This window comes from Strix aluco, chromosome 5 (genome assembly GCF_031877795.1).
Source record: "Strix aluco isolate bStrAlu1 chromosome 5, bStrAlu1.hap1, whole genome shotgun sequence".
Classification (NCBI taxonomy): domain Eukaryota; kingdom Metazoa; phylum Chordata; class Aves; order Strigiformes; family Strigidae; genus Strix; species Strix aluco.
Window position 1 is genome coordinate 18457847 of NC_133935.1, and position 20611 is coordinate 18478457.

At 39.3% G+C, this 20611-nt stretch overlaps 1 protein-coding gene across 4 annotated transcripts in view; it reads left to right on the forward strand.

Annotated features, from left to right (window-relative positions):
• Positions 1-2185: 2185 nt before the first annotated feature.
• The window catches only part of DNM1L (dynamin 1 like), a 42550-nt gene continuing 24124 nt past the window's right edge, over positions 2186-20611 (forward strand). For 2 of the 4 annotated variants that reach the window (XM_074826255.1, XM_074826257.1), the window contains exons 1-3: positions 2186-2410; positions 13518-13665; positions 19598-19636. In XM_074826255.1, the coding sequence (XP_074682356.1) occupies positions 2309-2410; positions 13518-13665; positions 19598-19636 (289 nt within the window). In that variant the 5' untranslated portion in view covers positions 2186-2308. The remainder of the gene's footprint in view (positions 2411-13517; positions 13666-19597; positions 19637-20611) is intronic. The other 2 variants (XM_074826256.1, XM_074826258.1) reach the window with 1 other exon arrangement.

The following is a 20611-nucleotide window of genomic DNA, read 5'->3' on the forward strand; positions in this document are numbered from 1 at the left end:
CCCACCCCTGAGGGGCTAGTGTCTTTGTTTTGTTCTGACCTGGCTCCTAGTTTCATTAGATGCTCCCAAAATACTTGTATTGGAAGGGAGAGTAAACAGAGCTGATGCTCTTCCACCCACTCCAGGTTGCTAATGATTACACAGACCTCTGATCCTCCCTGCCCCCTGCCATTTCTTTTGTAGAGTGAAGACTCCTAGCTTACTTGGTCTTGATATTGGAGGTGTTCCACACCTCTCATCATCCTTACTGTCCCTCTCTGACCCTTTTCCAGTTCTACATTCTTTCTGAGATGTCCCACTTCTGGTCTAAATTAAAATATAAAACAGGTTGCACATGCTCCATTTCACAGTGGTGTCCATGAAGTCATACAGTAAAATGAAAGTAGCAGGAGAAAAGAGACTCACACAGAGAAATAAGCTATCTACTATTATCTATCTACTTTAGGTGCCAGCAGCTTCCTGTGCAACTGGGATGCTTTTATTTTTTTCTCTTCTCATCTTTTCTTTTCTTTCCAGGGACTGAAGGAAGGAGAGGAGACAAGGCTCCATGCTAGACAGGGAACTGAAAACCCTTTAGAAAGAGTATTTGCTGTGTCAGGTGCACAACGCGGGGAACGTTTGTTACTCTCCTGGAAGCTGGAGAGGCAGATGCCAAATGGCATCCTGGTGTTAACGATCTCTGAGAGCAATTGGCTGCAGCACACTGAGAGCTAATGGATAATCATGCCTGTATGGCCATGACAAGAACCCCTCACCAACAGGTCATTCAGGACCTTCTTCACAAAATTTTACACATTAACTGCTTCTCTCTGGGCTGAATACACTAATTTTTGACTGTTTCAATTTGTTTAGCCTTCCTTATGCTTTTATCACAAAATATTAATCCTCTGACAAGCAGTCCTGGGTAAGAATGAGAAATTTTGTTGTAAATATATACAGATAAGAACATACTTCCTTTGCATGCTCTTTCCTTCAACATTTGAGGGTTTCTAAAGACTAGAAAAGACTAATTTGTATAAAATAAGAATATAAATTCTAATGCCATCCAGAACTTGAAACTTTCAGCAGCATTTTTACTCAGTTGGTTTACAAGAAAAGACAAAGTCAGAATTCAACTCAGTGCTAGCATATTCATAATTTATCTTCGAGAAAATGCACTCAAGGGAAAGACATTTAAAGATCAGACAGCTTATTTGTTGTGATCTTGCACTACAAGTCATCCTCTGGTTTCATTCTTTCAGTATAACGCAGCTATTAGATCTCACACAGTTTCCCACTTCCCAAGCCCTGTCAGACACCTCAATCAAACCTACTGTTACGCATCCAAGTTAGAAAATTTTAGATGCAGAGATTAGCTGAGAGACTTGCAGTGAAAACAAAAATATCCACCAAAAAGCAAACAGAATAAATATAGCTGGTTTAAATGTGACCATTGTAATTCTCAATATGTGAACAGAAAGGGGAGAATATTCTTTTCGCTGCAGTTTGTAGGACCAGATTTTCTCTGGTTCTTTTCTCCTCCCTGACGAGAGGGAGTACCTCCGTAATTCTTTCTCTCCACCCTCAGCAGTTTTATTTTCCTCCTCTGTTGGCTTTGTGACACCAGATGCTGATGACAAGGTCTAGCAACTTGCCATGCAGCACCTTTCCTTGCTGTAATTCAGGCAGTAGTGCCGCCACACCTGGTGAAGCCGCGGCGAGGGCAGTGGGGGCACACGTTTGGTTGTTTCCAGCTTCTCAGGGGTTTTCAAAACATAGTGCCTCGAACAACTGTAGACACTGTAGCCATGCTGCTTGCTGAAAACTACCCCCGGCAGCTGCCCCGGCCACCGCCGAGGCCTGCCTCCCCAACGCGAGCTGCCTGTGGTGCCCCAACTCGCGGGCTGCGTGGCTACTGGTGATCCCCGGAGGGGATCGGCTTCCTTGTACCAGACGACAAAATAAAACCCGGTAACGGCTCGTAATACAAGGCCACGACGACGATGCTGCCCGATCTTCCACCGCCCCCAGCCGCTGGGCGCTGCCCCGGCAGCACCGCCGCGCCCCCCGGCGGAGGGGCCGCGGGCCGCCCCCACCAAGGGCCCCCACAGAGGGCGCCCGCGCGCGCCCCCGCCGGCGCCACCCCCGCACTACAGCTCCCATGATGCCCGGCGGCGGCCGGCGGGGCGCGCGCAGCCTGCTGGGGCGGTGCCGTGCGCGGGGGCCGGCGCCAATGGCGGCAGGCGGAGGGGGCGGCTGACGGGAGCCGTTGCCTGTCGCGCCCATTCATCGCCGACGCCTTCCCCGGCTCTTACCCTCCCCCGCCGCTATGGAGGCGCTGATCCCCGTGATTAACAAACTGCAGGATGTGTTCAACACGGTGGGGGCCGACATCATCCAGCTGCCGCAGATCGTGGTGGTCGGCACTCAGGTGAGGCGAGGCGAGGTGGGGCAGGCCGGGCCGGGCCAGGCCGGGGTGGGGGAGCGGGAGGGGGCGGCGCGGGCCTTCAGTGCCCTGAGGGCAAAGTCGAGGCGTCCATCGCGCCTCCGGGGCTGCTGACCCGCGGTCGCCTCCGCCAAGGGCACGGGGGGACGCAGACAGCCGAGGGCGGCCGGGACGGGCGTTCCGCCCTCGGCCGCCCGCGTACCACCCCATTCCCTGCCCGGGCTCTTCTGTCTCGTCACCGTTTGCAATGGGAGTGCCTCTTCCACCGCCCTCCCTCCCCTTCGCCCTTCTCGGTAGCGGTTTGAACGGCCGAGGAGCTCTCGAGGCTGCCGGCATGGCCTGTCCTTCCCCCCCTCCCTACCCACCGTGGCCCCGCGTCGGTGCCCCACCGGAGGTGTGGTGGCGGCGCCCGCCCGGGGCCCCGCTGCGGGCCCTGTGGTTCGGCGTGACCGCCATCGCGAGTCGGTGGCTTCCCTTTCCTGACGGCCGCCGTGAAGTAGGGGCTGAGTAAAAGGGATGCGGAACGGCATCTTGCAGGTGTGGATTCTTTTCCCTTGCTGGGTGTTCTTCTGCCGTTTGGACCGCTTTGTCTTAGCTGATGATGGGGAATGGAGGTGAGAGGCGAAGCCAGCCTTTGTTGGCTGTAGCAGTTACAACGTGTGCGTCTCAGCCCGATAGTGCTGCCGCTGGGTTCGAAGATAGCTCAGGCCCTTTCAGATCTGTTCAAATGGGATGTCGTTCTTCAGCAAAACTTTTGGCAGTAGAACATGTGTGACCAGAACTGCAGCAGTCATAAGGGAGTTCAAAATGAAACGTTAAACACAACTAAAACTTGAAGTTAATGGATCTCTCTTTCTGTTTCTGCAAAATTAACAGTGTTTATTGAATGTGTGATGTTACTTAACAGTAGCATGTCTACCGAAGACAGTAATACCAACTACTCTGCAGTCAGGGATTTCATATCTGACTTAAAACGTACGAGCTGTATGTTTAAAGCTTGCACATTGCTGAAGCATGGAATAGGTTTGCTCAAAGCCAGCTACAGTGTTGAAGTGGTTGTGAGGCAAAGCTGTCATTCTGTTTTACCAATATGAATCAGATAGATTCATTGACTTTGTATTAGCCACTTTATAAAATAGATCTAAAATACCTGAATAGGGTGGGAGAGACTTTGCACTGGTAAGCTATATTAGGTACTTGCTATTTTTATAGCTGACAGGAGTCCATCACTTTATGAAGACATTTAATCTTTACATTAAAAATCATACAAGCAAGATGTTTTATTTTGTGTGCTGGGTTTTTTTTAGTTTAGTTTTGCAACAGAAAGGGCAAGACTGAGGTGTGGCATTTTTCTATGTAAAATTAATAAAGCATTTTTTTCCTGTTTCACTTTATGAAATGCATGGAAGTGGCTTTTTAAAAATTATGATCCTTTAAAACAACTTTGACTTAGTTAACTTTTCATAAGTGTGTGCAATAGATACTGAGAGTTAAGACAGTACTGACATGCATTAATACCCATCAGTATTAATATTCATTCAGTGCTGTATTCAGTATATGCGTAAAACCCCTTGAGTTACTATGGTATTTCTTAGCGTGCCAAAACAAAGTCCTTTATAGACTCCAGGAAGATACATAGCAAAATGTTTAGTAAGCTGTATCTTGTTTTTTTGTTTTGTTTTTAGTCAGTGTTGTTGGAAGTAATAATTGTCTTTACTGACATGGTCATTCTGTAGATGGTGATTTTATGCAATTACTCTTAAAAGAATTTAAATACAAATTTATTATTTTATTCATTTGAAATTAGTTTATTGTAGACCAGATTTCTGGAGATGTCTCAAATATGGCCTCAGAGCTGATAGTTTTGCTGCTGGTAGTTTGCTTCCATGTTTTTTTGAAATGTGACTTGAAACCATCTTGTTTCTTGAGATATTTTTGGTTAAGTGCTGTGTGGCCTTTAAGTTTGTTCACACAGTTGTTTTGTTTGTAGGCTACTGGTGTATGCAGTCTTTTTCTTCTTTGAATAATATTCACAAACAATTTTGAATTTGCATCTCTATTTTTCTTTCCAGGAAACAGCTATCAGTTAAGATTTTTGTAACTCTGTTAATTGATTTATGCTTTTTTTTTCCTCCAGTTACCTGTTGCCTTTCTTAAATAACCTTTTTACATATTTAGCAAGGAGAAAAATGCTTTTTAAAGTAGTTTTTGCTGTTTATTTTTCTCATCTGTCTTCTGTATCTCTTCTCTACCCTTGTTTTGTGCTTGTGTCTTCAAGTCTAGTTTATTTCTACTTCTGTGCATCGTTAATTCTTTTCTAGAGTATGTAGAACTAGAAACTGCTTATAATCCTTAATTAAGCTTTGAATGTTTTCTGTTTCCCATGTTCCCTTTGCCCCTCCTCTGTTGTTTTGGGATTCGATTCCTACCATCCTTGGGTTCTGAGCAATTGAGGTGTCTTAATTTTTCCTCTTTCTAGATGGATTTTGGTACTAATTAGAAAATATTTCTCAGTAAATTTTACACATTTAGATGGCTTTTCTCACTTCTTCTAGTGGCATTCCTGTGACTCGGTCATATGAGAATTCCTTCTCGTTCTCCACCTAAATACTGTGTAAGTTATTTCTGTATCCTAGTACAGGGTATATTAAGAAAATTGAAGACTGTCTTTGCTGGTGATAGAACTCAGAGGACACCCTCAGGCTGCCAACTTTTCATTGCTATTTCAGGGTTTTTTTGCCATTCCCAGATACGTGTTCCATTTTTTTCCTCGATTCAGTATTTCAGTTCCATGTTTAGAACTGTATTACTGAAGTGCAAAAAAAAAAAGTCCAGGCTGGGAATACTATATAAACAATATTTGTTTAATAATGCTGTAATACCCAACCTTTTGATATGTTTTATACAAATGCTTTGTGATCTGTACTTGTAAGGGATAACAAGGCAGCCTTGAAGTGCCTCAACCAAACACATTAAAACTATAATAGGGAGGCAAGGAGAAGTTTCATTAGTTATGGCCTTTTGTATGTTAAGGGCACATAGATGCTATCACAAAAATGAAATGCCTACACTACAAAAGTGGGCATGAGTTTTAGAATTAATTTTAAAAAAATGAACAAAATCTCTGCCTAGAGAGCTGTTCCAAAAGAGCTGTTTTGTTAGCCTCTATGATTGGCTCACAGATGAGCAATACATTTATTTCTCTTTTTGCTGTTTGGAATAAGTATCCTGTTTGATATTTCAACACTAAACCATTTTTTGTTGCCAAGGAGGAAAGTTTTCTTGATCTAATAGGTAGCCTGAGCATTTGAATATGTATAACTGTATATTCTGGTAGGCTGAACAGTTAGGATGGTATAATTTGCCTGTTAAGAAGCTGACAGCAGTGGGAAGCTAATGTACAGTCCTGGCTACTGGGATGAGAAGAATCCAGTGGATGCTGTATCAAAGCATCTGGTTTGAGAGAGACTGACATTGTGGTCTTAAACATCAGATGTTCTACAGAACTTCTGTGACCTTTCTCTGTCAGGGAAGGTCAAGGGAACAGAAGTTTAAGCCACTTCAGCTTATTCTGTTTATTCCATGTATCCTACATTGTGTTGGCAAAAAGCCGGTTTTAAGTGAAAGAAACTCCAGTTTGTACCAAGTAACCAGGAAAACGCCATGCCAAGCTCAACTCAGGAATGTCTTCCTCCCTCCTCTTGTTGGTTTTTTGTTTTGATTTGCTTGTTTGGGGGTTTTTGGGGGGGAGTGGGGGTGTTGGTTTTGTTTGTTTTTTTTTGTTTTGTTGTTTTTTTTTTTTTTTTTGTCCAGGGATCTTTCTTGGGAATTAAGGCAAAGAGACTTTGTATCTACTTGTAAAAGGGGGCTGTATGTAACTAGAGCATAGCTTCATGGCTATGCTGACTGGTGAGAGCTTGATTTTTCTCTCACGTTTTGCAGACTTCCTGGTTCGGTTTTTGGTTTGTTTTGATATCTAACATTCACTGTATCTGATTTTGGGCATAATTGTTTTCCGTTTTGCCATCCCTTCCTCCTGTCAAATCATGCCCTGACTGTTCTGGTGTCTGTTTCAGACAAGCACTAAAGTGAGGCTGACATTAATTAGTTGTTTACATTTACCAAACATAATATAAATTTTACTTCTGAAGTTATATAGTGCAAACAGCATTTGGCATTGCGCTGTTTCTTTTCTCTGATGGACCCTCTCAGTTTCTGAACAGCTATACTTAGGTCCTGTAGCTTCTATGACTGGGGGGATGGCATTTTCACTGTGTCTATGTGCAGACTTTATATCAATTAAAATAAAATTATAGGTCTAATAACTGATCCTGCCTTTAATCTTTACAGATTTTTAATATGAAAGCAATATTAAGCATCTTTTAAGATACTGATTTTATTGTTTGCAAATGCCCAGTTATTTTTGAAGGCTGGAGAGAATACACAGTTGTAGAAGGATGTAAATGAAGTAGGGTTTGTTTTTTTTTCCCCTCCACTAGTTTTGTATACTTGCTGCCAGGGTCCCATTCATCTTGTGATTGGCAATTGTTTTTCTTCGAAAAACCTGTATTTTAATTAGAAGGGGTGAATCTTGTGTTTGTCCACATGAGATAGTGCAAAGAAACGTGTTTTCAGGAAAATGAAGGGGAAGAGTATTAAAGCAGACAGCCTTGGCGAATGTGTTTCAGAATCTGGAGGGAAAACAGCTGTGTACTTCTTGGAAAAGATTTGTTCATATTGTAGCCAGAAGGTTGTCAGGACTTTTCTTAATTTAATTTTTTTAACCTCTCTTGTTTAGAACTTTTAAAATTTGAAGATACAAATTGGTTTTGAGATGTGGATCTTCAAATACCACAGTTCTACAATCTAACTTAGAGAAGTTCTGTACTTGTCATTTTTAATTCCATGAGGTATTTTTTTCTTAAGTGGATTATTGAAGGACTTTGGGAACTGATGTATTGAGAAAGAATATGTCTGCAAATCTTTATTTGCTGTAGTTTGGCATGTATCTATGTTTAGATATGGTGTAAATACAGGATTCCTGAAGAATTTTGACTGAGCTGTGCAAATTCTGGCTTTCCTTAGTGCTTGTACATAAGCTGTCTTTTGTGGAGGGAGTTCCTCTGGCTTCCAGTTTCTTCCTGACTGATTCAGGAGAGCTCTCTATTCAAGTGAACGGGGAATGGCCTGCAGGAACAAATCTTGTAATCTGGACAAGATCTTTCACAGAGAAAATGTATTTTGCAACAGCCAGCAGTGCATTACGCTGGTTTCACTGCTTTCTCAAGTTGGGATCAGCCTGTTAGCTCTTCGCATCTTTCTAGAAGTATAATTTTGTTTCAAAAAATGTCTTACAGTAATACATTGGCCTGCTTATAACTTCAAAATTCTCTTTGATTAGTAAATACATTTTAAAATTTCTTGGCTGTTTAGAACCAGCCTAGCTTGGGGTGTCCCTAGTTCACATGGGAAAATTTTGCTACAATAGCTATTCCAACCAAAGCAGTTCCCTTGTGGAAGTGCTCTGGAATTGTATGTGTGCTGACCTTTTATTTCAGAATAATTCATGTTTGCAAAACAAGGAGAGAAGAAAATATTTTTGCTCTTTAGTTATAGCATGCTGAACTCTTCTAGGATAGCTGCTGCAGAGACCTTCTTTTTAAAGCACCCATCTAGGGACTATTCGTGTTGATAAGATCCCAGCAAAAATGCATTAGCTTATATTTCTCAATAATAGAATTAAAATTTAGTAAACCGTGTATGTATGTATTGCTAAGAGCATGATTTAGCTAGCAGGACTTTTATAATTCTTGTATGGCAGAAACTGCAAAATTGCCACCATTCTGCCTCAGGTGTCAAAGTAGATGCATTGCTTTTCTTAAGGGAATTCTTCAGGAATTACTCTGTCTTACTGAGACATCTCTCCTACTTTGAAGTTCCTTACTGTTGTTCTCAAATGTTTGTTATTGTTATGCCCCAGAAAAAGTCATGGGGAATACTGGTATCACAGTCTCTATTTTCTTGTGCTGTCCTGCAGTAAATCTGTATTGTGTTGCAGGAGTTCATTGCAGTTCTTTCCTATTTGATCAGATAATTAAAAATTTATCAGTTTTCATATCAAAAGCAATGAACAAAGCTTACACCCCTTTCAACCAATTTTCCTGTTGGAAGTTCCCGAGTAGTTTATTGGACATGTTTCCTTATAAAGGTTTTTTCCACAGATGATTTATTTTACATTGGCTCCAGAAAGCTATTATGAAGTCTAAAGATAGACAGAAGGAATGCAGCAGATTCTTGTAAGATGAATTGAAATTTGTTGGAGCTGATACAAGTCCATTATCATTTTAATAATACTTGAAATATGCAACAATCAATAATTTGAGCAAATGACTGTACAAAATCTCATGGTTCTTGTGCATCAGTGAGACTCCAGGTGAGTCTTGTGTTTGTCATCTTCTTGCTGTGTGGACTTCATAAGAAGAGCAGCAGACTTTGGCTTATTTACTGAGCTATTTGGGAGGATCCAGCGAGTTACAGGACAGTGAAGCTCAAGACACCTGACATGCTTTTAACGACAACTTCATTGGAGCACCAAACATAGAAATGCTCAAGAAAATGAGTAGATGTGGAAGGAGAGCAGAGTAGAGAGAACTCATGACTGGGTGTCAATGCAGAAGACTTGTGCAGGAGTTAGAAGTGAGGATAAGCTTGCTCAAGGATATAAGAATACTGCCTGCATATGCAGACATGTTATTAAGAAAGCCAACAGTTAACTGGAGTTGAAACTGGAAAGGGGCATCAAAGGCAACAAGAAGAACTTCCAGCACTGCATCAGCAGTTAAAGAAGAAAAAAGAGAGATGAGGGAAATACGGGCTTGCTCTTGGCTGTGACAGGTGATTTAGTGACAGCAAATATGGACAAGGCAGAGGCCCTTGGTGCTTTCTTTGCCTTAGTCTTCACCAGTGGGGTCTTCTAGGCCTTTGCACCTATAGATGGGTCTCAAAGTGGAGGGTAACTATCAATAGTGGAAGAGGATTGGGTCAGGATTCTCTTTTGGATATGGAAAAGGCATCTTTGCATGCTGTTGGGTATAGGGTGCAAGTCTTCTAAAATTAGGAATGCTGATGAGGACTTGGAAGAATAATAAGCCAGTGAAGTAAATGTTTGGGATGAATGTGAATGGCTGTTCACAGCGTTGCCTCAAAATTTTCAGTGCAGTGTCTTCCATTTGGCTTGTCAACAACTCCGAAGTGTTTTTGAAAGTATCATCTATTGTTGCTAATGAAGCTGAACAATGACAAAGCCATGCACTGCTGTCTGCTCCTTCTGAATTCCTGAAAAATGTGGTTAGTAATATCACAGTTTGCAAACCAGATTTTCTTATAAGAATTAGTGTAGTAGGTGGGAGCAAATGCCTTTTGATACTGAAGAAGTGTCCACAGTTGAAATATGCAGGAAGAAGAAGAAATGAGGGATAGGGTGACAGATGCAAGAATATTAGGACTGTTAAACAGTAGAGATGCTGGCTTTTTGGAGTGGATCACAATTCTTACAGATTTCAGCTTTTTAATTTGTGAGAGTGAGTGCACAATCATTTCCCTGTTATTCTGCCCTCCATCCTTGATTGTTTTAGGTTAACGTGATGTTGATAGTGATGAAAATATAATTGTTAAGGAGGCAGAGAGAAAACTGATAAGACACTGTCAGAGTGTGTTGAAATAAAATGTTTAAGTCCCTGTGTGCATCACCTCTTCTTATTGTAGTACTCGTAGGGGAAAAATGGTTTTGCCATCCACCAAACTCAGGTGCTTATCTGAGAGAGTCATGATGGTTAACAAAGCAGTGTGTTGAAGCACTCAGCAATGGAAGTTTGACACAATGGTTAAAGAAGCAACAGACAACAAGATGTTCTTTTATTTGTCCTTTTTTCCTGAGCAGTCTGTATAAAGTTTGTCTAGATATCACAATTTATAGGTATTTCAAATTAGGATCAGGTATTAGGGTCCAGAGGAAAACGTGACTGATCTGCCACAAAAGGTTAGCATTTGTTAATGCTTTTCTGGACCTGTCGTGAAATGAGTTTATGGATTTCAGTCCATGCTTAAAATTGTGACGAGCATTCCAATGAGATGACAAAACAAGCATGATGCTGCTGTGGATTTCCTCTTAAAAATTCTGTGGTACCTTTTGTCATCAGTATTAGTCTACAGCTGTTGTATGAAGGACTGACTGAGCTGAATTTGTATTCTGAACGGACCCATATCCCTCACTTCCCCCACACTGGCAGAAAAAGATCAGCTTTGTGTTTACTGCTTTCCTTACCACATTCCCAGACAATTCTTAGTAATGGACATGTATGGGGCCCAGATTAAGGAGTGCGTCATTAGATACTGTATTATGATCCAAGAACAGATTGCTTTAATAAAGGAACGTAATGCAATTTGAAACAAATTTCCTGATGTGCGGCGTACTGTTGTGTCTCATCTAATGTATGACTTTACATTTGCAAAGAATCCAGATTGTTCCTTCCGCATCCAAAGATAACTGTGAGTGGTGTAAACATAGTGTTTCAGTTCCATACGTAGTTTGGTATGCGCCCATCTTAGCTTCCTGCGATACCACTCTGTTGGAAAGATGGAACAACGAGCAGTAGTGTGCAGTAACTTGTCCCATGGATTCTGATTTCCTGTCTTGATGAGGTTCTTGGTAAGAACTTCAGCTGTTTATTACTATCCCTTCTATACTTGGATTATATGTTCAGAAGAAGCCACTTCACCTAAGTCTCACCTCCAGCCCTTTGAGACTGATCATTCTACCCATGTGTAAGAAATCTTGCTCAAGTAATGTTAAAAATATTTTTAATAAATGAAACGCTGGTGGTTTTGTGGTTTTTTTATCCCAATGCAGCTGATGAACCTTTATCATGCCTCATCTTTTTGAGCAGGTATTCCACATGTTTTAAAACACAAAGTTTGTTAGGAAGTGGTTTGTTGTTTGTTACTCTAAAATTTAGGGGGCTTTGACATTCTGTAATAGCAGTAATGCCTCAGAGGTGTGCTACAATAGGAGCACTCTCAGGGGAGCTTCCAGAGCTAGTTCACGCTTTGGCCAGATTGTTCTTCAGTTACTCTTCGGTAAGATTTAAGTGCTCAATGCCCAGTCATAAGCTCCTTGCATGGAAAGTGCTCAAAGCTGATTTTAGAAGGTCGGTTGAAGAATTATTAATTACTATCCAGGGGAGTCTTTTGAAGCAAAAAATCTTAATAAGGCTTTCTGTTTCTTGTGAGCCTGTCCTTCTCCCTACTTTTTCTATACAGTTGACCTCACTGCTGTCAAATTTGACTTAGATTTACTTTGAAAAATCTACAGAGTCTGAATTGGTTTGTTATTCACCTGTTGAGACAAATGGCATTGTTGATAGAACAGCATTTTTCTGTGCCATAAACCACAGTTATACAGTAGAGTGTGAGAAGAAAACAAGGTTTTCACTTGTGGTCATTGTTCAAGCTTTCTAGGGGTTTGGCATTGTATTTGAATATTTCATGTTTCTGCATAAAAGTCTTATTTTAATAGGTTCTGATGCTCTCATGTAATATGTTCCTGTTTTGTCTTACTGCACTAGTAGACACGTGCTGATAGTGCTGTGTTGCTTGATCTCTTCTAATCTTTTTTTAATTTTTATAAAAGCCACCTAAGATGTCACTAAATGTATGATCTTTGAAAGATACTCAACACTGCTTTTATTTGATGTTATGCTAGGTTATGTACTCATTTTATGATTTACTTGAAGTGTCGAATCTGTTGTTTCAGAACTCTTAAGCTGAATTGAGGTTGTATAGCCGTAATGCACATTCTAGCTGTCAGAAGCATCTGTTGGTTTTGGTGGTTTTGTTTGGGTTTTTAAGAGAATTGTTTCATAGTAGCATTAATATAGAAACATTTCCTAGCTGACAGCAATGGTTGTCAGAGCAGGTTTTCTCATGGCATGCCCATGTTGACTTTAGAGCTTTACCAGAAGAGTTTAATACAGTTCTATTAAAAAGACAAAATCTTATCAGTCAGACTTTAAAAGTATTATGTTGACATATCTGGGTCTGTTGTTTATTGTTAGCTTGAACATGATAGTAGTCTTGAATCCCTCTTAAAACCCATGTGTTCACAGCTGCTTATTGGACCATGTAGCCCAATTCTGCATTTTACACAAAAGTGCTACAAGAGAACATTGTAAATGTGGACTCTCAAAGCAAATTTGTAATTTCACAGCCTTTAAGTTTTTCATAACTTCTTACAGTTAATAAACTGTATGTAGACAGATGTTTGCAGTCAATTCAGTTGTAAATATATATATACAAAGTGGAAGAGACAGTATAAAACAATGTTTATATATTTATGAAGCATTTATGAAATTGATATAATACATTATACAAAAAAAAAACCCTGAAAGGAATATAAGATTGTAATAGCTTAATGTACTCAAGTGTACATACTTAATATCTTTTTGCATAACGCTCGTGTTAGTATTAACATGGCCAGTCTGTGTTAATACTAACAGAAGGTTAATTTCTTTAGTCCACAGAGTGAAGTGTTACTGCAAGATGTTAGAAAACAGCATAATAGAAGACATAGAATTTCCTTCTAAGCATTATAAAGAAGAATATTTTTTTGTTTTCCAAAAATGTTTCTGGAGAGATTAATATTTGGGGTAGAAAATGTTAAACAGGGTATTATTTTTTCCTGAAACTTATTACATGTTTAATTTAGCCTTAAAAGATAGAAAATACATCTATTTACATGGCTTTTAAGTGTCCCATGACTTTTAAGTGTCCCATGACTTTTAAGTGTCCCATGACTTTTAAGTGTCCCAAGCAGGTTTAGACAGTTACTGGTTTGTAGCAGACTTGTGTCCTTTGGTGCATGTGCGGTGTGATACCACTGTGTTAGACACAGTGAGTCCCTCAGATGCTCCTCTAGGCACTGTATATCAGAGGACAGAAGAGAGCACTGTTTGTGGGAGTGATGAAAGCAAGCTAAAACTGATATTACAGCATTTTGATGTTTAAGAAAATCATGTAGCTGTATTCCAATTTTCAGAGCAGTGGAAAGAGTTCTGTGTTGGAAAGTCTTGTGGGGAGGGATCTGCTCCCACGAGGTACTGGAGTTGTCACCCGGAGACCCCTTATTCTGCAGCTGGTGCATGTTTCCCCAGAGGATGGTCGGAAAACAGCTGGAGATGAAAATGGTAAGTGTGATCCAAGAGTGTGTTTTGCCTAGTAAAAGAGAAAGAGACTTTTAATCTTTCTTGTTCATTTGACTGAAAAAATCAGTTGTAATCTTAAAACTCAAGTGTGCTTTTTAAAATTTACTTGGAAGAAAACACAGCTGTGTCACATCTGTTCTGTCCATTTAGCAGATGTCATGAAATCAAAATCTTTTGGATATACAAAGTATCTTTAATGTTTTAAGCTTTCCTGTTTGTTCTTAGAAAATGCTTTTGAGAAAAGCAAGCCAAAGAAAGCATTTGAGTTATGATAATGACTGTATAGAGTGTAGAGAACATGATTTTCTTGTGTGTGTTTTTCTTCCCCTCCTCTTTTGCTTCATAAATAAGGTCTTTGCTTGAGAGGATAAGTGTGTGACTTTTTAGAAGGAGACTAGAAAATAGCTAAGTTCTGAATAGAATAGAAGCATAAATGAAAACAAACTTATTGTAGATGCAAAGAGAATTTAATGGACATGTTCTGTACCTTACAGATGTTACCTTGCTGGGCTTCACTGAGAGGTTCCAAGCGCAGCAAGAGCAGCAATTGAAATGTTCTGAAGCTAATTGGAAGTTTGTGTCTTCTGTAGTGTTTCTATATTATCCTTCAGCAAATCAAGAAAGTAATCTCAGTTGTCCCTTGGGAGTTTAAATGCTCATTGTATACTAACTAGTGCATCTGATCTTATGAAAGAGCAGCAGGGGCATATCCACCTTCTGATCGTAAGATAAATCATAGCTTTTTGATGTAGACAGTACCAAGTATGTGGCTTTTGATGGTGTGATAAGCTTGGGGCTATAATTGTTAATTCTCATTGTGTTCAAATATTTTTGAATTTATTTCTAGTAATAGTCAAGATATCAGAAGTTCTTTACAGTATTTGTTTCCATGTAATATTTATAGCCTCTGGTTTCTGAAGAACAGTTACTAACATTGTGCGGTTTAAAAGGTTTAAGCTCCAATTTTCAGTATTGCTGCAAGCAGAGAACACAATTCAGGTTTGTAACAATTAAGAACTTTTACTGTGAGATCCAGGGTGCGCTGGATTGTGAGGGATTGTAGGACAACTGAGTTTCGAAATGATCTCAGGACATCTCTAGTCCAACCTCCTCCTCAAAAATGGGCCAACTCTGAACTCAAGACCAGGTTGCTCAGGGCCTTATTCAATTAGGTCTTGAAAAGCTCCAAGGGTGGAGAATTCAGAGAGTCTCTGGGCAACCTTTTAGAAATAGCACATTTGATCTCTTTAAATGTGGTTTTTATGTTATTTGCATTGTGCAGTGTATAGTTTCTAGTACTTTTCAGAATGCTTTGATTCTAAGTTGTAGGATAAAATATGATTTTGTTCTGCTCTGCAATTTTACTGGTAGAAAAGATGGTTTTGTAATTAGAGTATTCTGAGTCAACGCAGAGCCTTTCTGTTGTAGCTGCATTTGATGTTTCTGCATTTGACCTGGGGATTCAGATTTTAAATTTAAAGTGGGATAGTGATACTGCATGAGGATGTTGGGCTAACAATATTTGTAAGGCCCATTTAGGTCTTTGGAAGAAAAAAAAATATGTAAGATGTACATGTTAATCTCTTTTTGATGTTCCTTTGAGAGAGGTGTGGGCTTGTTTGGTAAGGACAGACAGACCTTTAAGATTTACCAGTTGCGTTGGAAATACCTCTCTTCTCCCTCCAAAATTCAGGCAAATTGCAGTTCTGTCACTGATCTGGTTTAGCATAAGTACAGATTGTGGAGTTACATCTGAGAAGATGGGATCAGGTAGCTTGGAAAGAAAAAAAGATGTCAACCTCTTATCCTGGTTATGCTGTCTGACATTGTAATAAGTCACTATACTATCACAGGTCATATTTTTGTTCGTTATGAGGTGGATGTTGAGGTGGATGTTGAGGTGGCGTTGCATATGTGTTTGGGATTTCCAGGAGGGAAATCTATACATAGTCTTGCAGAAAAGGATTTTCTCCATATCAGGGGTTTCCTCTTTACAAACTGGACAAGAGAATATCAGTCTCAGCATGCTGCTTTCTAAATGTGCTGGGAATAAACTCTCTGTGTGCACAGATACTTTCATGCAACTGCCTCTTTGTTTTGCGATTACTGTTTTGTGACTTGTCACCTTTACCCATCCTAAGGCTTGCTCTAGATATGTGCTGGTATTACACATAAATACATCCATTAAAGAATAGCACTAGTCTGTGGTTCTTACAAACTTACATTTTACCACTGAGTGTTTGCAGCCAGAAAGCTTCCCTCTTTTTAACACAAAGCAATTTGGATTGCTGTGGTATTCGTTTAAGCATGGACAATTGCCTTGTCCTATGAAGGAAAAGATGGTGTCTCTCCAATAGCTTAATCTTGACATCTTCTGATGCATGTGAGCTGCCAAAGAATATCGGTTCATATCAATGTAGGGTTTTTGTTTGGTTGGTTTGGGGGTTATTTTGTTTTGGCTTTAATTTTTTATTCTTTTAAAATTTGATTCTTGGGAGCACATTGGGAAAGATTGTTGAGAAAGAATGGCAGCCAGACATTTGAACTAGCTTCTGATTTTATAACATGCAACATTAAAGATCATCTCTGCTGTTCCTCAGAGTCACTGATGAGCTATCGATAGCCTTGTACAGTGGTCACTGCAATAAATCGAGAGTCAGAAAATAGCAGAGAGATGAATTTTCCATTAAATATGAAGAAGTGCCGTGTTTTCACAACATGATATTTCAGACTGATACTTCTGAGACTGCAGAGATGTGTGTGGTTTGGTGTGAAGGAAATGTTCTCATTATACTTCTGCTGTTTATTGTTAGCCTCTAGTGATTCAGCACATATGGTGTGTTTGTGGTGATACCACACTGTGTGGTGTTCTCTTACCAAATTGCAAGAGAAGCAGTGTTTATGAGAGAACTGGGCCTGGTCTTGTGAATTATTAAATTGGTCTTGTAGCTAAGACCTATGCTGGTAGCTTACCCATTTGTTAGGAAATAGAAAAGAGGAGGGAGCATATGAATGGTCAGTTAGGAAATGTTTATAGGGTTTTTTTGTCCAAGGTAAGAAGCTGAACATTGTTCAAATTCTGAACAGATAGAATTGATATAGAACACAGGAACAATTAATACAGATATGTTTCTTGCTAAATCAACACTGTTTCATCAGCTTTTTGCTCTCTACTTCAGATAGGAATCTCTTACCCCTAGCTCCCAAACAGTGTGGACTTCTTCATTGTACTTAGCTTTGTAGAAGCACAAGACAAAAAGATCTTTCACTCAAAAGATCTTGCCATCTAGTTATCATCAAGGATGGAAAAAATGGTACAACATACAGAAGGGATTGGAAGATGTACACATGTTTTTTTCACAAGTTGGATTTATTTTTTTTTATTTGGAGAAAGAGAGCTAGGAAAGGATGAGGTCATGGGGAGGAAAAAAGAGTTCAGATGGTAGTCTGCTGAGTCCAAGAGCTGTGAAGGTATGGGAACTAGAAAGCTAGGAAGACAGGTCAGATTCTTCATGCTTTGCTGATTTTTGTGCTTTTTAGTATTTGGAAAGTTCTCATGGCCATGCTGCAATAAATCCCCTATGGTGGTAGCCTTTTATGACTCTGAACAGCTTCTTTGTGCTCCCATTGTGTATGAAGAATATTTCTACTGCTTTAGGAATAGACATTCATGTATAAGTGAAGTCAGTTAGCATTGTACTGTATTTGAGCTTCTTAAGAGCGTTGCGGTATAGGACATGACAAGTAACAATTTGGTGGAGGGCAGTCTTGAGAAGAATACTGTAATCATGTCTAGTTTTCCAGTATATTGAAGTTTGCAGGTCTCACTCCAAGATATGAGAAGCCCGAAAAGCAAACACTGTTGCTTTATTCAGGAGATTTCTTTTGTGAAAGGCAGGATCTGTTTGTCCTTAATAGCTGCTGTTTTAATAATCTCTTGTAATCTGTAATACTTAATTTTATAATGACCGAAATGTCACTTCTGCACAGTTTTATCTAGCATTGAATCTTGAATGTACTTGGGTGATTAATTCACCTGGAAGTTTTTCCTGAAAAGCTTCCAGAAAGTAACATAACCAGGGGAAGACTGATTTACCAGTGAAATTAGTGATAAAAAAATGCTCTGTATGCAAACCAGAGCATTGGATTGTTGAATGTCAGCTAATTAAAACATTTTCTCCTTGCCTTGAGTATCCTTGCATTTTGAGTAATGCAAATACTTCCTTCTTTCCTAAAAGCTTCTTTGCATTAAATTAGAGCTATTGGGAAATTTTTCTCAAATATTAAAGGTGTGTCAGTTTAGACTTCCTCAGAGGAGTGGGCCAAGAGTTTCCTCACTGTATAAAATGAAACTTCTAAAAGTTTATACTTGGACCCAGTGCACCAAGGCTGAGGTTAAGACTAAGCCATTTATCATGGCTTCAATCTTCTGTGTTACATATAGCAAACTTGGTGCTTGTTAAAGCTTAAAAAATTTTCAGTCTCCTTTGATCTGCCGATGTTAACAAGTTAAAATGCAGTGCCTCTGACTAGAATGCATCTTTTCATATGTATTTAAATACGTTAATAGATTATACTAAACCAAAACATTTCTTTACATGCAGAACTAAGCCTAGTACCTAGCTGCAAATTCCTATGCCACCACAAAACCAGTAATTTAAGACTAAAACAGTGTGTCCTAGGAGGACATCATCTCCCTAGGAGGGACGTAACAGGAGAGTGCTTGTTCTGTATCTTTCAAGTGTAATGGTGGTGTTATCTTGCTGTATCTTTTCTTCCTGGCTTTATGCCTGTCTTTACTTTATTAGATTCAATTTTTTAAGAGAGGATGAGCAATTCTATCTTGAAGATACTGTAGTTTCTTCCTGTATGTGCATTTTGCTTTATTTTCTCTGAACTGTAAATAAACTAAACCTGTTTAATAACTGGAATTAATAAGCCCTTTCCTTGCACTTATTTTGGAGCCTGGTATGTAATTTTGCCTGTTTACCAACTAAGACAAAAGCTGCCTACTAACAATGATTTCTTCATAGCTTATGTGCCTGCAGAACAGTAAGGATAAAAGTAGTTTTATACATTTTTTTCTTAATGGACCCAGTTCGTGTAAACCGGTGTATTTCTACTGATGATAAAACTTTGACTTAGACATTATAATAACTCCACAGATGTACTAGGCCTTCCAAACCAATGAGTGGATTGTTGCTGTGCTACTTGCATTTTGCGCCAAACAGGCGTGTGCCAAAAAATGTCTTCACCAGTTTGTTTTGATTCTTGCACTTCCATGGTGCTGTACTGGCATCACATAAAAATATAGAGTTATAAACTCACCAACCCTTCAATAAAAAGTTGTTTTTTTTTAAATGGGATTTCCATGAATATTTTGAGAAAATTAAGTTCAGAAGGGTGATAGCTAATGTTGTCTCTTCTTAAATCTGTCTCAGAACAGCTGTAATTGATGCAAAACCTCAGATTTCTTTTCCATACAGTAATAGTACTTCCAGTGGCACTAAAAAGTTTTCCTTACTTCTTCTTGTTCTTGCCATGGGTAAATGATGAAAAAGATATTTTCCAAAGAAGTTTAGCTTTGTGGAACCTAATGGTGCTGTTTTCTGTGCTCTGATAAAAATATTGTGAGCTGTTGGAATTAGATGAACAGCAATAATAGTCATCAAGTAAACTTTGTCGTATAGAATATCTGATTAATATGCATCATTTATCAGTGTTTAAGATCTTATTTATGTACATATTGTTAACATGTTACACATTCTCATCAATAGTAGAATAGCATGCACATCTGTCTGCATGCATTTGTGATCTTTGTAATACAGTTTGCTGCTGAAAGTTAATAAAATGCTATATTAAATATGATTAAAAATCTTAAACATCATTCAATGCTGTTTCTCTTTAACTGCAGACCCTGCTACATGGAAAAATCCAAGACACCTTTCTAAAGGTTGCCTTTATCCACTTGCTTTTTCTCCCTATGCATAAAGTGCATGCTTATATACACTAAACCACATACATTTCATGGCACTTTATTGTTGATTACACTTTTACTTTTACACTTTGGCTACTGTGTTGATTATTTTGCTGAGTCTTGTGATCTGTTGATTTTTAGTTTTCTGACCTTGTTGCATTAGAATGAGATGATTTTTGCTTTTCTTCTGTGCCATTGCTGCTTCATAGAATTTCCTGCACTTTTAATTCCCAAATCCTTTAAAGAAAAATCTCTATTGATCAGTACGTTGAAATTCAATTTGAGTGGAAAAAATGTGTTATAGATGACATGATTGTAGGTAAGCAGTGTGTTTGCCAAATGGACAGATTTCCTGTAGACTACTGTTCTAGAGCAGGTTGCTGTATCGGGGAGCAGAGGGGAAGCAGCCACAAACTAAAAATTTGGAATGGAACTTATCACTAATATTTGGAAACCTAGTTGTGGAAAAGTGAGTATCTTGCAGTGTGACTCAAATAGCTGCCTGTGCTATGAAGCAGGAATTGATAAAACCTCCTTTTCTGTTTCTGGGACTGCTCTTGAGTAGCCCCCAAGTAATTCTGGACATCAGTGGTGACTTGACAAGAGTGAAGATGTTTGGTCCTTGACAGATTTGGGAAGAGACATGTTCTCCTAAGACTTCATTGTTATGCAAAATTCTTACATATTTTCTGTTGGCTTGGTTTTGGTTCTACAGGTGTTTCTAACTTTTTCTTTCAGCTGTAATTTGATCTCACTTGCATGGTAAAAGAAAAGATGCTAAAAGCTGGTATTTTTTTCAGGTTTTTTTTAAGCTATTGCTAATAATTATTTTGTTTTCTGTTGCAAGCTGATATTTAATGGACCATACCGTTTTTGAAAAATGGTAGGATAGCTGATTGGCTCAGTCACATTTAAGAAGGTGGACCTTGTGTAAGAGGGACAAATTAAAAA